This window comes from Panthera leo, chromosome F2 (assembly GCF_018350215.1).
Source record: "Panthera leo isolate Ple1 chromosome F2, P.leo_Ple1_pat1.1, whole genome shotgun sequence".
NCBI lineage: Eukaryota > Metazoa > Chordata > Mammalia > Carnivora > Felidae > Panthera > Panthera leo.
The window spans coordinates 80432440-80452073 of record NC_056695.1 but is presented as its reverse complement, the minus strand read 5'-3'; the positions used below and the strand labels follow the sequence as shown (position 1 = coordinate 80452073).

Genomic DNA, 19634 nt, shown 5'->3' with positions numbered 1-19634 from the left:
CTGGACCTCTGGGAAGGGCTGTGCTTGCACAAGCAGGCGGCACTCAAAGCCTGTTCCTCCCCACCTAAAACTGCCAATTGCCGTTCCGGGTGGGGGTCCTAGGAGAAGCACTGAGCTTCCTCCCCTTTCTTCTTCGTTCCACTCCCTACCTTCCCGTGGCTCTGGGATTCTAGAACGTTCTGGGCAGCTGGAGGAGTGTCTGCCCCCCTCTGCCCAGTGTAGATTCTCCCTGTGCAGGGGACCTTTTCCTCCCTCGGGCCCGCGCTCCAGAGCTGGTGGCCTCTGCGCCTGGGCTGCAGACCCGCTGCCTGTCTCTGGGGGTGCCTGGGGCCCTCAGCGGGGTTCCCCACAGGGCTTGCCGACTTCCATTCATCCGAGGTCACTCGGGGTTGGTGGGCATTTCCCACAGAGCGCTCGTTCTCACGAGTTAAACGTTATCGTGAAATTCTTGTCTGAGAACACAAACATATCTTGATGTGGGAGGCTTTGTCTATTGAAAGAAAGAACGTACCTTCCCATTCCCGGTTCAGATCTTTTGTTAAACATTTATAGGCAACTTTCCCATTCCCCTGACCGCCCTCCCCCCACAAGTACCAGTTTATCAAAAAAGACGTCGCGTTGAATGGGAGCCGCCGCGCGTGACCAGCGTGGTCGCCGTTGCCCGTGACCTCACACGGCCCTCCGCCGATGCTGACACACCGAGCATTTCCTGTGAACGGGGAGCCTTCCTGGTCCCACCATTGTTGTTCAACTCTTGCCTGGGAGAAAACAAAAATTATTTACTACGGGCGGTATGGCGTTTGTTTAGAGCTGTGCTGGGAAATGCGCCGTTGGAGGCGTCCCGGCGGCGGCCGTGGCCGTGCGGAGACCCGGCTCGCTCACTCGTGGGGCCGCCCGGGGGACGTGATGGGAAATGTTTATTCTCGCCCACGTGCTCGACAGAGAAAGCCGGTGCCCAGCTCCGAGGCCCCCCGCCCCAGCCGTTCCCCTGACCACGGCCGCTCAGCTCGGGGGCACCGGGGGTTTCCTGCCGGGCCACCCCTGCTCTGCGGCCTAGAGTTCACTTGGGGAGGCCTGGGGAGGGCAAAACTGAGAGGACACTGCCACCGGTCCTGTTTGCTCCTCCTGGGCTTTCCTGCCTTCCTTGGCCTCTGCTCCGTGGCCCCCTCTGGGGGCGGTTTTCTCGATGGGAGGACACTTTGGGGGGTCCAACTGGAGAGGACAGATGGGGCAGGTCTCCTCTGAGGATGTGTGACAGGGCAGGATCCAGCCCGGACTTCCCACCCCGAGTGTTCAGATCACGAGAAGCCAGCAGAGCCTTCTGAGCAGAGAGCTGCAGCTGGGGTGTGTTTGGAGGAGACGGCCCTGGACGCAGGGCAGGGGGCGAGATGAGCTAGCGGGGGTTCGAGAGGAGGTGGGAGGCCTGACCGAGGGCTGGGGGTCGGCAGCACAGGAGCAGCGGCGGACCTGTGCTCAAGGGGTGGGACCTCCAGGCGGACAGGGATTTGGCGGGGGGGGGGGGGGGGGGGTCGCCCCCTGGGGAGGAGGGTCCAGCCAGAGTGAGGGGCACCGGGCTGGGTGGTGCTTGGGGTGTGGGGTGGGGCCGCATCCGGCCCGCGGTTTTGGTGCCTGCCGAATGCCGGGCATGTGGCCAGCACTCTGCCTTCCTGGGGCTTCGGCTGAGTCGAGCTCACGAGGACCGGCCCAGTTGGCGTGTAGGCGACCCTGGCGTCCTCCCAGAGGGCAGATCTGGGAGGGCTGCGGGGGTAGGGCCAGGCCGCGGCAGGTGGAGGGGTGGACGCGGGGACCGGCACCCTCGCGAGAGGATGCCCCCCCAGCCTGCCACAGCAGCGCATCTCGCGCAGGCGGGGGCGAGAGAGGGGCCGGGCGGCTCGCCCCCGTGCCCGCAGCCCAGAGCCCTCCGCTCGCTCGAGGCCGGCCGGCCGGCACCCTGCGTGACTGGGACACGGGTTTGGGGTGAGCGGCCGACCGGCGCCGGGCTCGACCGGTGTCCTCGTGTTTCTAAGATTTGGGTTTGAATCGCAGAACTGTTCGGTTTCAGTCACGTGCCTGTTCTCAGAAAGGACTGACGACTTCCCAGTGCTCGTCTCTGACGCCTGCCCCCGTAGCCTCCACGCTCTTGTGCCGGCGTCACAGGCGTCACAGGCCGGGGGGCCACCAGGGCATCTGCGGGGGGCGCCCCGGTGTTCCTGCCCGGAAGGCCGCGGACAGCGCCGGGAACGGCTCACTGGAGGGACGCCGTGGGGCGGGCGGAGGCGCAGGGACGACTTCAGAGCAGCGTCGTCCGCGCCGCGAGTGCCTCACTGACCGGCTGGGGCAAGTGCGCTGGCCGCGCTCCCGCTGCGCGCGGTCTCCCCGCTCCCCGCGCGCTGGCACGTACCCGGCCTCGCACAGACCACGCGGCTGCCAGGGCGCCCAGACGCACCTGCCGCCTCCCAGCTCATCAGCCCATCAGCCCGGCGCGGACCACGGGGGGGACTGTGCTGCCTGGAGCGCCAGCTGCTGCGTGAGCACGCCTGAGGGTCTTCTGGGCGTCCCCGTCTGCGGCAGCGCCGGGCTCCCGCCTGTGCCGTCGGCCCCGCCGCGGAAGGGCAAGAGGCCTTGTTTTCCAGAGGGTGCCTTCGGTGGCATGGCTTCCCGTCACCTGGACGGCCAGCGACTCAACCCGTGTCAATGGCGTGTAGCCTGTGCTGGGCGGGCACACAGGCTTTGCGCCAGCCGGACCCCGCTGTGTCTCAACGCTCGCTGGCCTTGAGGACTTTTCTCGGGACCTGGTCCTGGCCTCCCATCAGCCAGGGGCGGGGGCGGCGGGTTAGCTGACAGTGGGTTGGGGCCCAGGCCGGGGCGAATCTCCCCCGGGGCCTGCTGCACCAGGTGGGGGGGGTCTGTCCTCGGCAGCCGGTCCTTAGAGGCTCCTATCTGACGCGGGGCCTCGCCAGGATGCTTACGGGTGTTTGTGTGAGTTCAGGAGGAATTACGCACAAACGGTTCTCTGTGGCCTCTCAGTGCCGGGTCACGGCCGTAGGAATGACTGACCGCGGCCAGAAGGAAGTGCTGGGCCACTGCTTATGTCTCTCCAGCTGAGGCCGAGTCTTTAAGGAACTTTCTTCCCTGGAGCTTCCTCTCTGCCTGTTAGCATGGTGGCCGTGGGTCCTGGAGCTGGCGCCCGCGCATGCAGTGAGGCTGGCGTCAAAGGCCCGTTGGTAGGGGTGCACGCCCATCCACAGCCCCTGGGTGGCCGCATCTTGGGGTCCAGAGGGTGGTATGGTTGTCAACACCTGTGTGCCGGAGCTCCGCTCTTGTCCTCCGTGTACCCCTTTGTTCCGCCCTCGTCCTCTCAACCTCAGCTTCCTGCCCCGAGGGCCCCCCACACCTCCCCACCCTGCAGGTGCAGCCGGCACACTGTGCCGACCTCTCTGGCCGCCTGTGAGGATAAATGAGATGGGACTGTGCCCCGCGAATCGTATCACAAGATTGTCTTCTTCAGCGGGACATCGAGAAGCTGGAAAATGGGGTGGCCTGGTGAACTCGGGACACTGGGAGCCGTCCCCTCCACCAGTTAGCTGCCAGTCTCCCACCTGGACTGTCTGGGTTCTGCCGGTGGCAGTAGCCGACCCTGCCCACCCGTCACTCACCACGTGAGCCGTGGGTCCCCCGCCTTCCTGCCGGTAGCCAGCAGGGCACAGAGCACTCCTGGTCCCCGCCTTGGCCGAGCTCGCCGCGCATTGAAGCAGGCGAGCAGGCGAGATGTGGGGCTGAGTTCTGGTAAAGGCAGTGCTGTTGGCCTCAAGGAGCTGTGAAAGAGTCAGCTGAGACAATATTTAAAGTAAATATTGTTAAATCTGTTCAGTATATGAAATATTATTTGAAGTTAAATATAATTATTTATTTTGAGAAACCGAGCAGAAGATACGGCATGGTGGCTCCTATTGGAATAGCTTTGCTGCCGTTAACAAATTCTGGAAGAACGTAAAAGCGGCTCGCCGAAGCCGCTGGAGAATGCCGGAAACTAGAAGGGAACGGCGTTAGGTGATTTCCCATCATTTTTCGGCCTTTAGCCTGAAGACGGGCCTTGTCCGGTGCCACACGGGGCAGCTAAGAACTCTGGATACCTGCACTTTTACTGCAAGACCCAGGGACCGCGTCCAGGCCAGAGTTTGAGCCAGGGGCACCCCAGATGCCGTGTCCTCTCTTCTCACGTGTCTGCCGACGCTTGAAACGTGCAGCCGTGGGCTGGATTTCAAGCAGCTCGGCCGAGGCTGGAAGAACGGAAGGGAGATTTCTGCCGGCTCCCGCTTCGGGGGAGAGTTTTGCGTCTGAGTCCAGCCAGTTAGCTGTCTGTTGAAATAAAGGTATCGATACCCAGAAAGAAGAATGTAGCGGAGCGTAGAGTCTCTCTACACCTGGTCACTCACAACATCTACAGCTCAGTATTCTCGGGGGATGAAACTGGGACCCTCGGTCACGAGGCCGCAGTGGAGACCGACCCCAAGATTGGGCCCCGGTGTTGGAACCCTCAGCCGGGCGCAGGAAGTGTGCCCGAGGACACAGGAAGACACGCTCCTGGGGGAGTGGGAAAGCTCCAGAGAGAAGCAGGAACTGTTAAAGAAGAACCAGATGGAAATTCTAGAACTGAAAAATGCAGTATCTCGGAAAATTAAGAGGCGACTGGGGACGCCAGAAGGAAGACGCAGCACAGGACGAGCCAGTTGACAAATGACTGGCGATGAAGAACAGAGAGGACGAGATCAGGAACAGAAACCAGCAGAGCCTCGGGAAGCAGCGGGTCTGACCGACACGTGACTGATTGGAGTCCCAGAAGAGAGGAGCCAGGATGGGGCACACGGTGTGGAGAAATGACTGAAGATTTCCCGGATTTGGTGAAAGGTTTCAATGTCCAGATTCTCGGAGCTCCGTGAACTGCGGGCAGAAGTAAAAAGGAAACCTCGCTCAGGCTCATGGTTGTCAAGGTGCGAAGAACCAACAAAAAAGAGAACACCTTGAAAGCGCCCGGAGGAAGAGAGGACCCATTCCGTATGTCCGGTCACACGGGATGTCCCAGCCTTCTCTGCAGAAACTGCGATCTCTTCAGAGTTTGGGGGGGGGGGCGGGGCAGTTAACCCAGAATTCTTTATCCAAAGGCCAAAATATCCTTTGAGAATAAAAGTGAAATAAAGAGGTTTTAGTTACAATAGCAGAACATTTGTCATCGACAGATTTCTGTAAAATGCTGAATCACCCAAGGATGGTCCTTCAGACGGAACGGAAGTGGCACCGTGTGAATACTCAGGTCTTCGGGAAGGAAGGGAGAAAGAAGACCGGAAATGATTAAATGGGAGGTAAAAATAAAAGAGGAATTTTCCTCTTCATTCCCTTGAAATAAGCAGGACTGCCGAAAGCAAAAGCCACAGCACAGACGGGGGTTTACGCTGTCTGGAGAGGTGATGCGTGTGCCGCCTGTAGCGTGAAGGGACTTGGGGGCAAACACACGCGGACGTTTGCAACGTTCTTGCTGTGGTGCTGCGTGACACCCCCAGACTGAGAAACCAGTGTGCCACGAACTCTGCAGAGCGGCTGCTTACAAAATAATGCTGAAAAGCCAGCGTATAAATTAAAATGGAGTGCAGCAAAACAGCATTCAGTCCGCTTAGCCAAAAGTGGGCAGGAGGGAGGGGGCCGACAGAAAGCAAGCAGTAATGTGGCCGCTGTGGTGCCAGCCGTGTAAGGAGTCATCCTGCACGTACGTGGACAAAACACTGCAGTGAGAAGGGATCAGCAGAACGGTTGAAGAGCCACTGATGTGTACCGTCTGAGGGCAACACCCTTTTCTTTTTTCGTGTGTGTTTCTTTTCGAGAGAGAGCATGAGCCAGGGGAGGGGCAGAGAGAGGGGGACAGAGGAGCTGAAGCAGTCTCTGTGCTGAGAACAGCGAGCCCGGTGCCCGGCTCGAACTCGCGAACCGTGAGATCATGACCTGAGCTGAAGTGGGACACGTAACTAACTGAGCCCCCCCTCCCCCGGCGCCCCAAGAGCAGCACTCTTAAAATAGGACACGGTGGGTGGAAAACGGATGGGTCACGATCTGTTGTCGGCGGGGGTGAGCGTAGCAACAGCAGGTAGAGTAGACCTCGGGAGCGTGATGGAGGGCTTGTGGCCGAGGGGTCGCGCCGCACGAGTGCTCGGGTGAAGTACTTTTCATCTCACTGGAGAGCGAGGGCTTGTTCGGGGCCCGGGTTCTTGGAAGGATCTGGTATCCTGGGGCAGGCGCAGGCCTGGCAGGTGAGGGCCCTCTGGGGACGGCCTGCCGCCCAGGACTGGACGGGGGGGGGTGGGGTCGTGGGCTGGCCCAGGGATGGGTTAAGAGAGGGTCGGTGGTTGGGGTTGGCTGGCCGGCCCCACGCGTGCATCTCAGGATGTGGTGCAGTACGACAAGCTGGGAGCCCCTCTGTGGGTCCCCTGCCACGCAGGGACAGGTCAGCCAGTCCCCACTCTCAGGAACGTACACCGTACAGGTGGCTCAGCAGGTGGGGAAATAGAGCAGCAGTGGCGTGCCCGGCTGGGTGGGGAGGCCTCTAGGGGGTGCCCACCTCAGAGCTGCAACAGGAACCAGGCGGGGTGGCGGGGGGGGGGGGGGGGGGACTGCAGAGACCACACTCCCATGTGCCTGAAGCAGCGGGGCCAGGCCGCGGGAGGGAGGCCAGGAGTGGCAGGTGGCCTGGTGTGCGCGTGGGTGGGTTCTGCAAGGGGCCGCGTGCCTCCAGGCCAGTCGGTGTTGGTGAAGTTGTGCCGCTTTAAAAGCCACCTTCGGAGTCCGTGTACCCTGGGGTGAGAACGCTTTCCGCTCTTTGTGAAACGCTGGCTGTGTCGTCCACGCGGAGCGGTTTGGTCGGCGGTCCTTTCCGGCGATCGCATTGCTGGACCACGTGCTCCTGCACGTGGGCACTGGGGGCCGGCCTGGGCGGCTGTCACTGTCCCCTCTGCCCGCCTGTGGTGCGGAGGGGCGAGGCCCCAGGCCTGCCGAGAGAGACCGTAGCGCTCGTAGCTTCTCGTTCCCTGGAGCAGCAGCACGCGGTCTCTGCTCACGTGGAACAGGAGCACGGTTCACCACCCTTCCTAGCGCTCTCTTGGCGTAGAGGTCAAAGCAGACCCCTCGCATCGTGGACTGCGCGCGGGCACGTGGGTGGTGATGCGGGCGGTGCTTCGTCCTGCCACACGAGTTTAGCTCTAATGCACCCCGGTACCCCGTTTCCCGGCGCCCGCGGTGGTTCGGGGCACTAGCCCGGGGGTTGCTGGCGTGCCCAAGCACCTTTCATTTTCTAAGTGAACTTTTCATTGAAGTAGGACACGGAGAGGTGCGTGACGGAAGTCTCCAGCGGGGTGACCTGTCACCAGCGAGCCCCATCCAGACGAAGAACAGAACAGGCCGACCCCGAAGCCCCTGCCCTTCCCAGGGGCGACCGCCACCCTGGCTTCTGCCAGTAGAGACTCCGTGTAAATGGAACCCACTCCTGTGTGTGCTCCTGCGGCTGGCGTGTGCGGGGCCCGGCTCGTGCACCGCTGCGTTGCGCTCCCCAGCTGCTATGCGGGCTCTGCCGCACGAGCGTGCCGTTCCACTGGCAGTGGCGTTGGGTCTGTGCGATAGTGGGGGCAGGGGCCTCCTACTTTGTCCCTGTGGGGCCAGGGCAGATTACCTAGCCACTGTCCCCTCCTGGAAAATGGGCACGAGAGTCCCTACCTCCCCGGGCAGTGAGGGGGATTAGATGAGAGGGAGTACCAGGGGCCAGAAAGAGCACCTTCGCTCCAGCTAAACACATACCGATGCTCCCCCTCTCGTTGGCTCCTCGGTGGCCGCGCAGAAGCCCACCACTGGGGTCGCGTAGCACGCTAGTGGCTGTGTGGCCCCCCAGGGAGACTCTGGGGATCGGTTTTGGCCCACGAGGCCCGGAAGGGCAGCAGGGTGGGTCCTTGCTACTCTGGGGCCATGTTCCCTGTGTGCCTCGGTTCTGGGCCGACGGGGACACTGTGTGCGGTGCCTGTGAGATGGCTCTGAGTGGCACGGGTGGCGTGAGAGGGCCTGGCCCCGCGCCGGCGCCCGGGGGTGCCTGTTCTCCACGTGTGCACGGCCGGTCCCAGCTCTGCTTGTTACACTCTGCAGCAGCGGGTCCCGGGGCGTCTGCTCCGAGGCCCGGGTGCTGGCCTCTGGCCACCTGGTGCTTCCCCGTTGGGATTCAGTCTTCAGAGCTGCCTGCTTCGGAGGTGGGCACTTCTACCCTGAGGGGTCTCTACCAGGCCGGGGCCCGCGTGTGTGCGTGCGCCCGGTGCCCGGGGCGCACCTGTCACAGCCCGCCGTGTGTCTGCCGCAGGCCTTCCGGAGCAGTACTACAGCCTCACCTGGTTCCTGAGCCCCGTCCTCGGCCTCTTCTTCACGCCCATCATCGGCTCCGCCAGCGACCGCTGCACCCTGAGCTGGGGCCGCCGGCGGCCTTTCATCCTGGTCCTGTGCATCGGCGTGCTCTTGGGCGTGGCGCTCTTCCTGAACGGCTCTGCCATCGGTAAGTGCCCCTCCGCCACGCCACGCGCCCTACTGTGTGCGCTCGCCTCCTGGCTGCGCGTGGCTTTCCGCTCCACAGAACACGCGTGGCGCTGAGACCGGGCTGGCCCGGTGCTTCCGGGGCTGGCCGGCCCGGCCGGGCCCCGCCCCCGCCCCCGGGCACACTTGGCCCCGCCCGAGGAGCCGTGGGAACCTGTTCACAGGGAAGCATTTCCTGTTGTGACCCAGCTTTTAATGCCTATCTGACACCACGTCCTGTTTCCAGCATCATTTCAGAAATTCTTTCTTTGTTTTCTCCTTTTCTCAGACTCGGTATTGAAAATGTCCAGACCCAGTTCGCTGCTTGTTTTTCTGCTTCGGGTACTCGTGTTTTGTTCTGCCTTTTTTGTTGTTGTTTTGTTTTTAATTAAAGCAGCTGTATGTGGGAAAATAGTTTTTGCCCTGAGGGAGTCCGTCAAAACTGTTAAAAACAAAAACCTTGTTTTCTGGCAATGACTTTTGAAGACGGAGGCTTCATCTGGGTCTGACGTACGCGAGCTTGGCCCAGGTCTGCAGAAGGAAATCAGTGATGTGGGAACACCCAGAACACCTTTTGGGGTAGCGAGAGCCACACCCAGTTACTCAGAGGCCTGTGTGGGGGCAGGCTGGGGTCGAGGAAGGACCACCGCACCGGGCAGCACACGCTTCCCCGAGCTGCACCCAGCCACCTCGTGCGGGGCGGCCTCCTCCAGCCGCGACGTCTTATGGCCCCAAGGCCGGGGGTGCTGCTTTGCCGTCAGTTGTGGGCCCGGGGCTGCGGGCTCTCTCGGGCTGTCCCCTTCAGCCTGCAGATTGTGTGTCCCTTCGTCACTTTTACCCAGAGAGAAAGTCGTGTCTTTCTCCGAGGCCGTGTCTGTGGGGCGGTCTTGCGGGAACGTGGCGGTGCAGAGACTCGGGAGTCCGGCCCCTTGCCTGCTGCCCTGTCACTTGCCGTGCTCACACTCTCCCGGGCATCCTCCCTGGGCCTCCTGTGCAGTGGGCTGGCTTGTGGCTGCAGCTAATATGTTCCCAGGCCCCAGGTCGTGTGCCTCCCCCCCAACCCCCGCCAACCTCTACATCCTCGGGTACAGGGTGCCAGCCAGTCCTGGGGTTCAGGGCAGACTCCCCCGAGGCAGGTGCGATGCAGTGTGTGAATGTAGCTTCCTTTGGCCGCTTCCAGCCTACTTAGGGAAAGATTGTGCCAGAATGAGGTCACGTGCGTTGCTCCTCAGAGCCGCACCCAGGCCGCCCCGAGAACGCGCTTGAAACTCCCGGGGGAGGTGACGAGTGCTTCACGACTTCCGTCACCGGCACGCAGGACCGTTAGCCCGTGTTTCTGCTCGGGTTCCTTGGGTGCAGTCTGACTTACGAAACAAGATCCGCGTTGGCCTTCAAGGCTTAATTTTCCTTAAAGCAAATGGGAAAGTAACCGCGACAGGCTCAAGCCGCCCTCCTTCGGGAGGCGCGAAACCACAGCGCGTGCTTGGGGAGGCGCGTGTGGACGCCGGGGGAGGCCACTCACGCGCTCAGGACGCACAGCAGGAGCGCCCCCGCGGTGTGCGCACGTGGCTGTGTGACTGTGTCACACGGACGCTCCGTCAGTGCTCTCAAACGTGGCCCTCCTTCGCCAGGGAAGGTGGGTAGAAGGCCCGTTTTCCTCTTAGCCACAAAACGTAAACGTAAGTCAGCTCTCTCAGGTTCGCCGGACAGCCCGTGTGATTGGGGAGGAAAAAATAACCCAGCAGATAACAGAAATGGACAAGACAAAGCCCATCTTCTGTCCTGAAAGTCTGTGCCAAGGAGCACACCCGTTTCTGGCCAGGCGACAGTGTCCTCTGTCTCCTCTTGGAGGCGACTGTCTGCTCCGAGGGGCTGAGCTCTGCCTGCTCCCATGTGTTCGGTCAGGTCTGTCCCTCGGCGATGTCCCCAGCCGGCAGCCCGTTGGCATCGTCCTCACTGTGCTGGGGGTGGTCATCCTGGATTTCAGCGCTGATGCGACCGAGGGCCCCATCCGTGCCTACCTGCTGGATGTGGTGGACAGTGAGGAGCAGGACATGGCCCTCAACATCCACGCCTTCTCTGCCGGTGAGAGCGCCCCCGCCCCTAGCCCTGGCCCTCACCCTCCCAGGCCTCACCCAGCGGGGGTTGGGTGGGGAGGCTGTTCCCAAGGCCCTCCTCCGCATATCGGGGTGGACTCGATGGCCTGCCGTGGCTTCACCTAGCCGCTGGTGGGCGAGGTGGCGGGCAGGCCGGTGCTAGTCTCTCCCTGCATTTGGGTACCGTTCATATCCGTTGGCAGCGGCAGCTTCCTGAGCTTAAGGGGTGTCGGTCAGTACTGCCCGGAGTTGTGGGCAACCATCGGCTTCCTATCCTGGTGGATACCTGCTTCTGGTTCCTCAGGCAGGAGTCTCTTAGGTCAAAACGCCAGACTATAGGTCAGCTGTAGTTTCTTGTCTTGTTTTTCCTCCCATTTTCTCACTTTCCAGCCCCCAAACTTGTGCTGACCCAGAACATAGCTATGAGTGGCGCCCTTGGCCTGTGATTAAGGGTGAAAGACCTTCTAGATCTTTCCTAGCCTCTCCTCTTCTTCCGGGAGGCGGTGCCAAGGCACCTTACACCGCTCACGGGCTTCCTCTGTCTCTCTCGCCTGCTCAGGCCTCGGCGGGGCCATCGGCTATGTGCTGGGGGGGCTGGACTGGACCCAGACCTTCTTGGGCGACTGGTTCCGGACGCAGAACCAGGTGCTTTTCTTCTTCGCGGCCATCATCTTTGTGGTGTCGGTGGCCCTGCACCTGTTCAGCATCGAGGAAGAGCAGTACAGCCCCCCGCAAGAGCGGGGTGGGGAGGCGGCCGGCACCCTGCCCCCCGCCGCCCCCGTGAATGTTCTGGATGGAGGCGTCGCCTTGTTCCCGGAGGAGGTGCAGTCCGAGCACGAGCTCTCCCTGGACTTCCTGGGTGTGGACATGGTGCGGAGCAAGAGCGACTCTGTGTTGCACGTGCCGGACGCCGCCCTGGACCTGGAACCCGAGCTGCCCTTCCTGCCCGACATCGAGCCCTCCATCTTCCACGACGGCTCCTACCCCAGCACCCCCCGCAGCAGCAGCCAGGAGCTTCCCTGGACCAGGCTGTACCGCCTGGCCTCCGTGCTCAGGGAAACCGCAAAGGAGGACGCGACGCTGCTCGATAATCACTTGAACGAAGCCAAAGTCCCCAACGGGAGTGGCTCTCCCCCGAAGGACAGCCTCGGGGGCTACACCAGGGTGGCCCCGAAACCCACGGCCACGTCCGGCTCCATGAAGCGGCGGAGGCACATGTTCCACCGGCAGGCCTCCAGCACCTTCTCCTACTACGGCAAGATCGGGTCCAACTGCTACCGCTACCGAAGGGCCAACGCCGTGGTCCTCATCAAGCCCTCGCGCAGCATGAGCGACCTATACGACCTGCAGAAGCAGCAGCGGCAGCGGTGCCGGCACCGGAACCAGAGCGGGGCCACCACCTCCAGCGGGGACACGGAGAGCGAGGAGGGGGAGGGCGAGACCACCGTGCGGCTGCTCTGGCTGTCCATGCTCAAGATGCCCAAGGAGCTGACGCGGCTGTGCCTCTGCCACCTGCTCACCTGGTTCTCCGTCATCGCCGAGGCCGTCTTCTACACCGACTTCATGGGCCAGGTCATCTTCGAAGGGGACCCCAAGGTGAGCGCCCGGGGCCCCGCTTTGGGGCTGGGAGGGACGGCGACGCGGGGGCAGCCGGCAGTGCCGACGGCCCGGCGCACCGCGTCGGGGAGGCTGCGTCCGCTGCCCGCTCCCCCTTGGTGCCCCGGCGCCCTTGTGGCCGGGGGGGCAGGCCCACGGTGGGCATCGGCTGGCGCGTGCTCCTGGTGCCGTGGTTAGGGGTCCAGAAGGGCGCCACAGGGGAGGAGCCATTCCCGGGCCCGATTGCCGTGCACAGACCCTGCCCCAGATGGTGGTGGCTGGAGACCGGGACCCGCTGCTCCGGGCTCGGCCGGGACCCGCCTCTGTCCCCTGGGGCCTGGCTCAGGCCTGTGCTGTGTTGCCTGGACTTGGGCCAGACGGCCCCGCCTCCACGCGCTCCCTCACCCTCCAGCTGCCCTGCAGGGCAGGCGTGAGGCTGGGAGGGGCTGCAGACCCGCTGCGAGCAGCCGTACTGTGGCGGGCGTCCCATCGTGGTAGTATCTGTCGCTGGTTTCAAAGCAAACGGCTAGCCTGCAGTTGAGAGAGAAAGTGACTTCCTTTCCCCAAAGAGTATGGCACGTGATTCCTGGCCGCCCTGATCCCCGGTTTCATTTCTGGAACAGGCCCCCTCCAACTCGACCGCCTGGCAGGCCTACAACGCCGGCGTGAAGTTGGGGTGCTGGGGCCTGGTGATTTACGCGGCCACCGGCGCGATCTGCTCAGGTAAGCGGTCCCCACGTGGGGGCAACAGCGTCCTGCACCTGAGAGTCTAGGATTGGGCGTCCCGAGACCCCACACGGGCTGCTCTCCGCGTGCTAGTTCCTGTCCAGGGGTTCCTCAGACGGGGGGGCTCTGGACAGGGCCAGGCTCGGGGCGATGGTGGGCCCTGCAGGAGGTGTCCCCGTGAGCCCGGGAGTGGAGGCGTGAGGCGCGTTTGGGGCCTGCGGCTGTGGGAGCAGCCTGTCGCAGAGCAGAGGCCTTTCCCTGGAGGTGCGGTTCTGTCTGTGAGGAGGGAGGGGACGGGCTTCACTCCTGGGAGCAGCGTGCCCTGGCACACCTTCTGGACGTGGGGCACAGTCGGGGTCGGGGGTCTCCTAACCAGGTCTGGTCTGGGTCCTGCCCGCTCTCTACTCCAAACCGTGGAGGAGGCCTCCAGCTTCCTGTCGGCCCGGCCTGGACTTGAGGGTTTCCAAGGTCAAGGCCACAAGGCAGCGGGAAGCCAGCCTGACCAACAGGCAGCACCGTCCATGCTCTGTCAGAGGAGTTCCCAGGAAGGCACCGGAGACCCTTCATGGGGGAGGTGACATTAAGCCGTTGGGTCAGGAAGAGTGAGCAGGAGCCCGTCCATCTGGACCCAGGCTTCTCCTGTGAGGAAACGAGCCACAACTTGAGATTCCAAATCAAGACTGGGCATGAGGCTGGCGAAGGCCAGCGAGTGGGTCTGGACTGGTGGGAAGGGTCTGGGCCCAAGCCGGCCTGCAGGGCAGAAAGTGGCTACGGGCTCTGGGACCCGGAGGGCGGACTTCCTTCTGAGATGCTGGAGCCCCCGGGAGTTGAGGGAGGCACAGGGGCGAGCTGCGAGCGTGGTGGGGGCCAGCGGGCAGCGGTGTGGTGGGAGGAGGGCCTCGGGGTGGCAGAGGTGGCCAGGGACAGTGGAGGGAGCCCGGCAGGAGTGAGGCGAGTGTCCGGCTGAGGGCCTTGTCGGTCACTGTCCCGTGGCCACGCTGTCTCCACAGCCCTGTTACAGAAGTACTTGGACAACTACGACCTGAGCATCAGGGTCATCTACGTGCTGGGGACGCTGGGTTTCTCCATCGGCACGGCCGTGATGGCCATGTTTGCCGACGTCTACGTCGCCATGATCATGATCAGCACCATGGGCATCGTCTCCATGAGCATCTCCTACTGCCCCTACGCCCTGCTCGGGCAGTACCACGACATCAAGGAGGTGCGTCCTGGGGGCGGCGGATGGGAGGGGTGCCGTGGATGAGGCACTGGGGCGCAAGGTCACCAGCCTGAAAGGTACGCCAGGCCAGAGCGTCAGACCCATTCGGCTCCAAAGCCCACGTTCGTTCTCCACACATCTGTAGGCAGAGCTCCGCACCTTGCACTTGGGAGACATTTGGGGTACAGACGATCCCCCGCCCCGGTCTTTGGTCCTGAAGGGACCGGCGAAGCTGCCACCTGCTCGGGTCGGTCCGGGGCACAGGCTTCCTGGCTACGAAGGATCTGCTCCTGCAGTGGCCTGGCCCACCTGGCACCTGCCTGGGGGCGTCGGTTGCCTCTTGAGGGATTTGGGTCGGGCACCTGGGAGGCTGCCTGCCCCCTAACATCCCCTCACAGACCCCTGCAGAGGGGAGCCGGGGCACCATGTCCCGTCCAGTAGAGGGTGAGCCGCCTGGGTCGGTCCTCATTGGAGTGGCTGTGTGTAAACAGGGAGGAAAGAGGTGAAGTCCCTTCAGCAGCATAGTCTTGTATCTCAGCACCTCCAAAACCGTTATCCCCACGTGCATACAGTACCTCTCATTTCAGACCAGCCGTCTTTCACAGTGCTCAGTGGCCTCAGTGCAGGTGTAGACCATGACCCTGAAAGTGAAGGAAGAAACCCCAAAAAGCTCCTGTTTCTTGCCCTCTACACCCAGACTGTGTTTAATCTTCCCTTGGGCAATTATAAAAGCAAAATTAATCCACCGTGATTAGGTACCTGCCAAATACCAAACTAACGAAAATCGAAATCACAGCGTTACTTGTTAAATAAGCTTTTGGGTCAAAGCGTATCACGTGACTACAGAAAAAAGAGCACAGGCTGTGAATGAACAGCTCAGTGGAGTTTTGGGCAACAAATTCGAAAAAGCGGCGCAGACCAGGCCGCCGTGTGACGCTGGCCCTCGGCCCAGCGGCTGTAGCACCACGCAGCCCCCTGGCCAGTGTCTGAACCTTTTGTGCCTGGAACGTCTGCTGTTACTTCACACCCGAGCTTCCCTCCTGTGCTTGCAGAGGGCGGTTCTTTACTCCTTCGCCCCTGGCACCGAAGGCCGCGGGTATCGCTCTGTTCCGCTGGCGGTGGCCTTGGCGGCGCCCTCGTCCCGTGCGCGCTTGCGGTCCGCCTGGGATGCAGGGTGCGTGTGTGTGGTTTGAGGCAGAAGAGTGTGACCTCGTTCTCCCGCGGACGGGTAGCCGCTTAACGTTAAGGGTCGCGTGGTCCCCACCCGCACTCTGGTGGCGTCCTTGTCCTACGTCGGGTCCCCATCGGGGGTGGGGGGTGGTGTTTCTGCTCCCTGTATCTCTTCCATCGGTCGGTCTGTCCTCAGACGAGGGTTACCCTGTTCTAAGTCGTTTTGTGATAAGACCCAGGAGCTGGTAGTGTGCGTCCTCCAGTTTTGTTCTTCCTTAAGATCGTCTTGGGCGTTCTTGACCCCTGACTTTTCATCTAAATGTTTAGAATCAGCTTCTGGGCTTAATTGGAAACACACTGATCGCATCGATCAATTTGGGGAGACTTAAAAACATTCCAATGATGAGCCTTTCTGTCCACAGATAGGGTATGTTTTTCTGTTAATTCTTACAGCATACCGATAGATTCTCTTGGACTTCATTTCCAATCACATCATCCGCGTATAATGAGATTTATTTTTTCTTTTCCAATCCTTAATACGTTTTATTTATTTTCCTTGCCTTATTGCAATGGCCAGAACCTCCAATACAGTGTTGAATAGAAGTGGGACGGGGTCGGGGAGACAGGCTGAGTGGTCGCCAAGCAGCTGAGAGGAAGGCAAGTTGCGTTTCCAGACTCTTCTGAGCTAATATTCAAGCCACGGGCATGTTGGCTGACGGTTCGACCGCCCCACGGCCCTCACTGTCCCGCTCTCTTCTCTTGCAGTACGTCCACCACAGCCCCGGGAGCTCCAAGCGTGGCTTTGGCATAGACTGTGCCATCCTCTCCTGCCAGGTGTACATCTCCCAGATCCTGGTGGCGTCCGCCCTCGGGGGTGTGGTCGATGCCGTCGGGACCGTGCGCGTCATCCCCATGGTGGCCTCCGTGGGCTCTTTCTTGGGCTTCCTGACGGCCACGTTCCTGGTGATCTACCCAGACGTGTCGATAGAGGTCAAGGAAGAGCAGAAAGGCCTGTCTTCCCAGCCTTCGGGGGAGAGCGGGGGCGGCAGCGAGAAGCCCACCGTCCTGAGGCTGACCAGGAAGGAGGGCCAGCCGAGGAAGGTGGAGACGGAGTCGATGGTCTGAGCCTCACCCCTGCGCGCGCACATTCCAGGGGGGGTGGCGGGCGGGGCGCTCGCTCGAGCCAGAGTTCCTTCGCGAGACGGGTGGAGACGCGGTAGCTGTAGGGTAGGGTCGGGCCGCTAGGCAAAAACACCACGCTAATTACTTTGTCCACGATTAAAGAAAATCATTTGAAATCTTTTTTTTTTTTTTAATTGAAAGAGATCTTGTAATTTCACCTCTTTCATTCTGCAGGTATATTATTCTGCATGTTTTTAAATTATAAACCAGATTTACAATAGCGACAAGCAGTTTAGACAAAAATAAGATGTTCATTTCTAAGGTTACCATTGAAAACCAAAATAACCTGCTGTCCTTTGCCGTTTGTTACCTGAGTACTTCAGGTGGCAGCCACGCAGTCCGGGACTAAAATCTCTTTATCACGTTCTCTCTGGACGCCTGCAGGTATCTGGACGTTCTGTCAGATCTCCTGTCTTGTTGGTGCTGCAGCTATTGGAGAGTATTTTCCTTTATGATTATTTTAGAAGAAAAGTTTTCCTTTCAAAACTGGTTTTCTTAGGAGAAACAGCATTTCCATTTGTCCTCAGAGATTCTGACAGATGGTGCGTGGGGCAGCCCTGCCTCTGGGCAGCGGGAGGCGGCGGCCGCCCCCCCCACCAGCGCCCAGGGGAGGCGGGGTCCAGGCAGGTGCACGCGCGTGTCCGTGCCCTGACCCCCGACCCCCGACCCCCCGACCCCCCGACCCCGTCGTCTTTGTCCGAAGCTCCCCGGAGAGGTTGTGGGCTCTTCATTGCACTTTGACTTGTGTTTAAACCGTTTGCTGGGGAAATCGTGAGGGCAGAGCTCCGGGAGTGGCCTCGCCCCCTGGGTCCTGCCGCCAGGCCTACCTCGGGTGTGTGGGACGGCGGCCCCGGGCGTGTGAGCTCCTGCTGGGCCGCCTCTGACCTCTTCTGACCTCTTCGCCTGCTCACCCCGCTTGACGCCGGAACCCGAACGGTTGCCAGGTGTCCGGGACGGAAGGAAGGGCCGCCCCCCCGGAGGACCCTGCCCCGTTTCTGCTTTCCGCGTATGAGCCAGACGCGGACTTGGGGGAAGCGCGGTCATCAGATGCTGCAGCTACTTGGAGATGCTTTTCAAACCACAGTCTCTCTATAACTCAGCGGTTTCTGCTTCTCTTACTTGGAATGGTCAGTCTCAGCCTCCTGGTGTCACCTGGACGCAGACAGTGCTGATACTTTGCTGCCTCCAGTTTTTTTAAATAAAGAACTTTAAGATGCATGAGGAACCATGCTGCAATATGATCATTCTAAAGCAAATATATATCTATATATATATATTTCAAGATGAGACTAAGCAGTTTTTAAATAAATTACTTGAATTTTCTGTGTATTCAAAAGAATGGCCGTGTAGCGTACTTGGCCGGCCCCCGGTCGTGCCGAGCCTCCTGGCCGCCGGTGGCGCGTGCGGGGGGGTTGTGTTTTGTGTCTGTGGAGCCGTGGCGCCTGCCCGCGTCGGTCCCCTTCCACGCAGGAGCCCCGGACCTCAGAGAACCGGCATGAAGACGTGAGCGTTTTCTCTGCGTTCAGACCCGCTGGCCTCGTGAACGTTGAGCTCCGACGGGGAATGTCCGTCGTGCCGCTGGAAGGTGCCGGCATCGACGCGAAGCGCCAGCCACTCGCGTGAGCCCCCGGCCAGGCGCCGTTGGCGGGTCCCCGTTCGCAGCTCGACCCGTGTCCCCCGATGGCCCTGCGGCGGTGGGTCCTCCCGCTTTGGTTCTCGGGGACCGTGGTTGGGGGTCTTCCGACAGCCAGAAGAGTGGGCGGCGGGGGGTACGGGTGGGGGGAGAACGGCCCCGAATCAAGACCTGAAATGAACCAGACGCCTGCCGCGCCCCCCCCTTCCCTCCCCCGCCAGCCCGCCTTCCTTCACCTGTGGCCGGTGCTCACGGACAGCTGGACGCGAGGGGCTTGGCTGGGACTTGGTTTTTAGGTGCGAGGCGCTCAGGGTGGGACCACCATTGAGAACGCAGGTTAACTCTGGAGATCCCAGCCTTAAACTTCCCCGTGATCTGAAATAGCAAAGCCCCCAAAGAACGCTTCGTTGAAGCCACTGTCGGAAGAGTAGTCATGCGCCCCTCCCGGCGACAGCACGGGGCACACACACCTCAGCGCAGAAGGAAGGTGGTTGCGCTTCAGCGGAGATTTAAAGGTTTTGAAGCCGTTGGGGTGTTGATGACCAGGGTGTCTTACTCCTACTCCGTAGGTCCGGTCTGTGCACAGACCTGCGAGGGGAGGGGACGCACCTTGTGGTTTGGATCAGAGGCGGTCCCCGCAGCTGCCTTCCTGGGCCCTTGCTCCGGGTGTGAACAGAGGTGTGCCTCCGCCCTCCCTTGCAGGGACTTGGAAGCCTGAGTGTCTTCACCTGTGTCTTAAGAGCTGAGGGGCCTGGCTGTTTGCACGCTGTGGCTGGTGTGCACCCCGGGGGCGTGTGTCTCGTAAGGCCATATGTTCCTCAGGCGGACACGGGGGGGGACCCTCAGCCCGGTGACTCGGAGGGTCCTGTGTCTGGTGGCTGGACAGGCCGCGAGCGCCCATGGGGTGGGCCTGCGGGTGTGGGTGCCGGGGACAGGCGGAGCCGGCCTGGCGGTGGCCCCGGGGTTTGTGGGCACGGGTCAGAGGGCTCCGAGCTCGGTCGGCAGGCGTTTGGTTTAGCTGCTTGCCGTGTAGTGTAGACGGGCTTGTTGCCTGTAGAAGTCAACTGAGGAAAGGATCTCTCCAGGAAATGACCCACACACGTGCAGCTGAGGTCTTTACCCTCTGCTGGAGCGCCCCTCCGTCCCTGCTCCACGGGCAGAGGGCCTTTGTGACCTTCCGGGTGGCTGGAGGGCCGAGCGTGCCAGCCGCTGTCCGCTGCCCCTCAGACACCCGCCCTTGAAGGTCCTGGAGCCTCCGGGGGCCACGCTGGGGGAGTGCTGAGACCAGTGTTCCCTGAAGGTGGGCAGGCCAGACGGCCAGGCCCTCATCAGAGGCTCGGAGGCTGCAGACAGTGCTCAGGTCCCTTTCTTAAAGGTACCAGGGGGTCTCCTGCCCCCAGATCCCCAAAGCGGAAGCTCTCGG

At 61.6% G+C, this 19634-nt stretch overlaps 1 protein-coding gene across 8 annotated transcripts in view; it reads left to right on the top strand.

Annotated features, from left to right (window-relative positions):
* SLC45A4 (solute carrier family 45 member 4) overlaps positions 1 to 16714 on the top strand; it is a 79031-nt gene extending 62317 nt beyond the window's left edge. For 6 of the 8 annotated variants that reach the window (XM_042924359.1, XM_042924358.1, XM_042924360.1 and 3 more), the window contains 6 exons: positions 8384 to 8572; positions 10495 to 10674; positions 11245 to 12281; positions 12905 to 13004; positions 14018 to 14229; positions 16162 to 16714. In XM_042924359.1, coding sequence (XP_042780293.1) covers positions 8384 to 8572; positions 10495 to 10674; positions 11245 to 12281; positions 12905 to 13004; positions 14018 to 14229; positions 16162 to 16521 — 2078 coding nt within the window. In that variant the 3' untranslated portion in view covers positions 16522 to 16714. Of the gene's footprint in view, positions 1 to 7531; positions 7650 to 8383; positions 8573 to 10494; positions 10675 to 11244; positions 12282 to 12904; positions 13005 to 14017; positions 14230 to 15973; positions 16054 to 16161 lie in introns of those variants that run through there. The other 2 variants (XR_006198559.1, XM_042924361.1) reach the window with 2 other exon arrangements.
* Positions 16715 to 19634: the final 2920 nt, after the last annotated feature.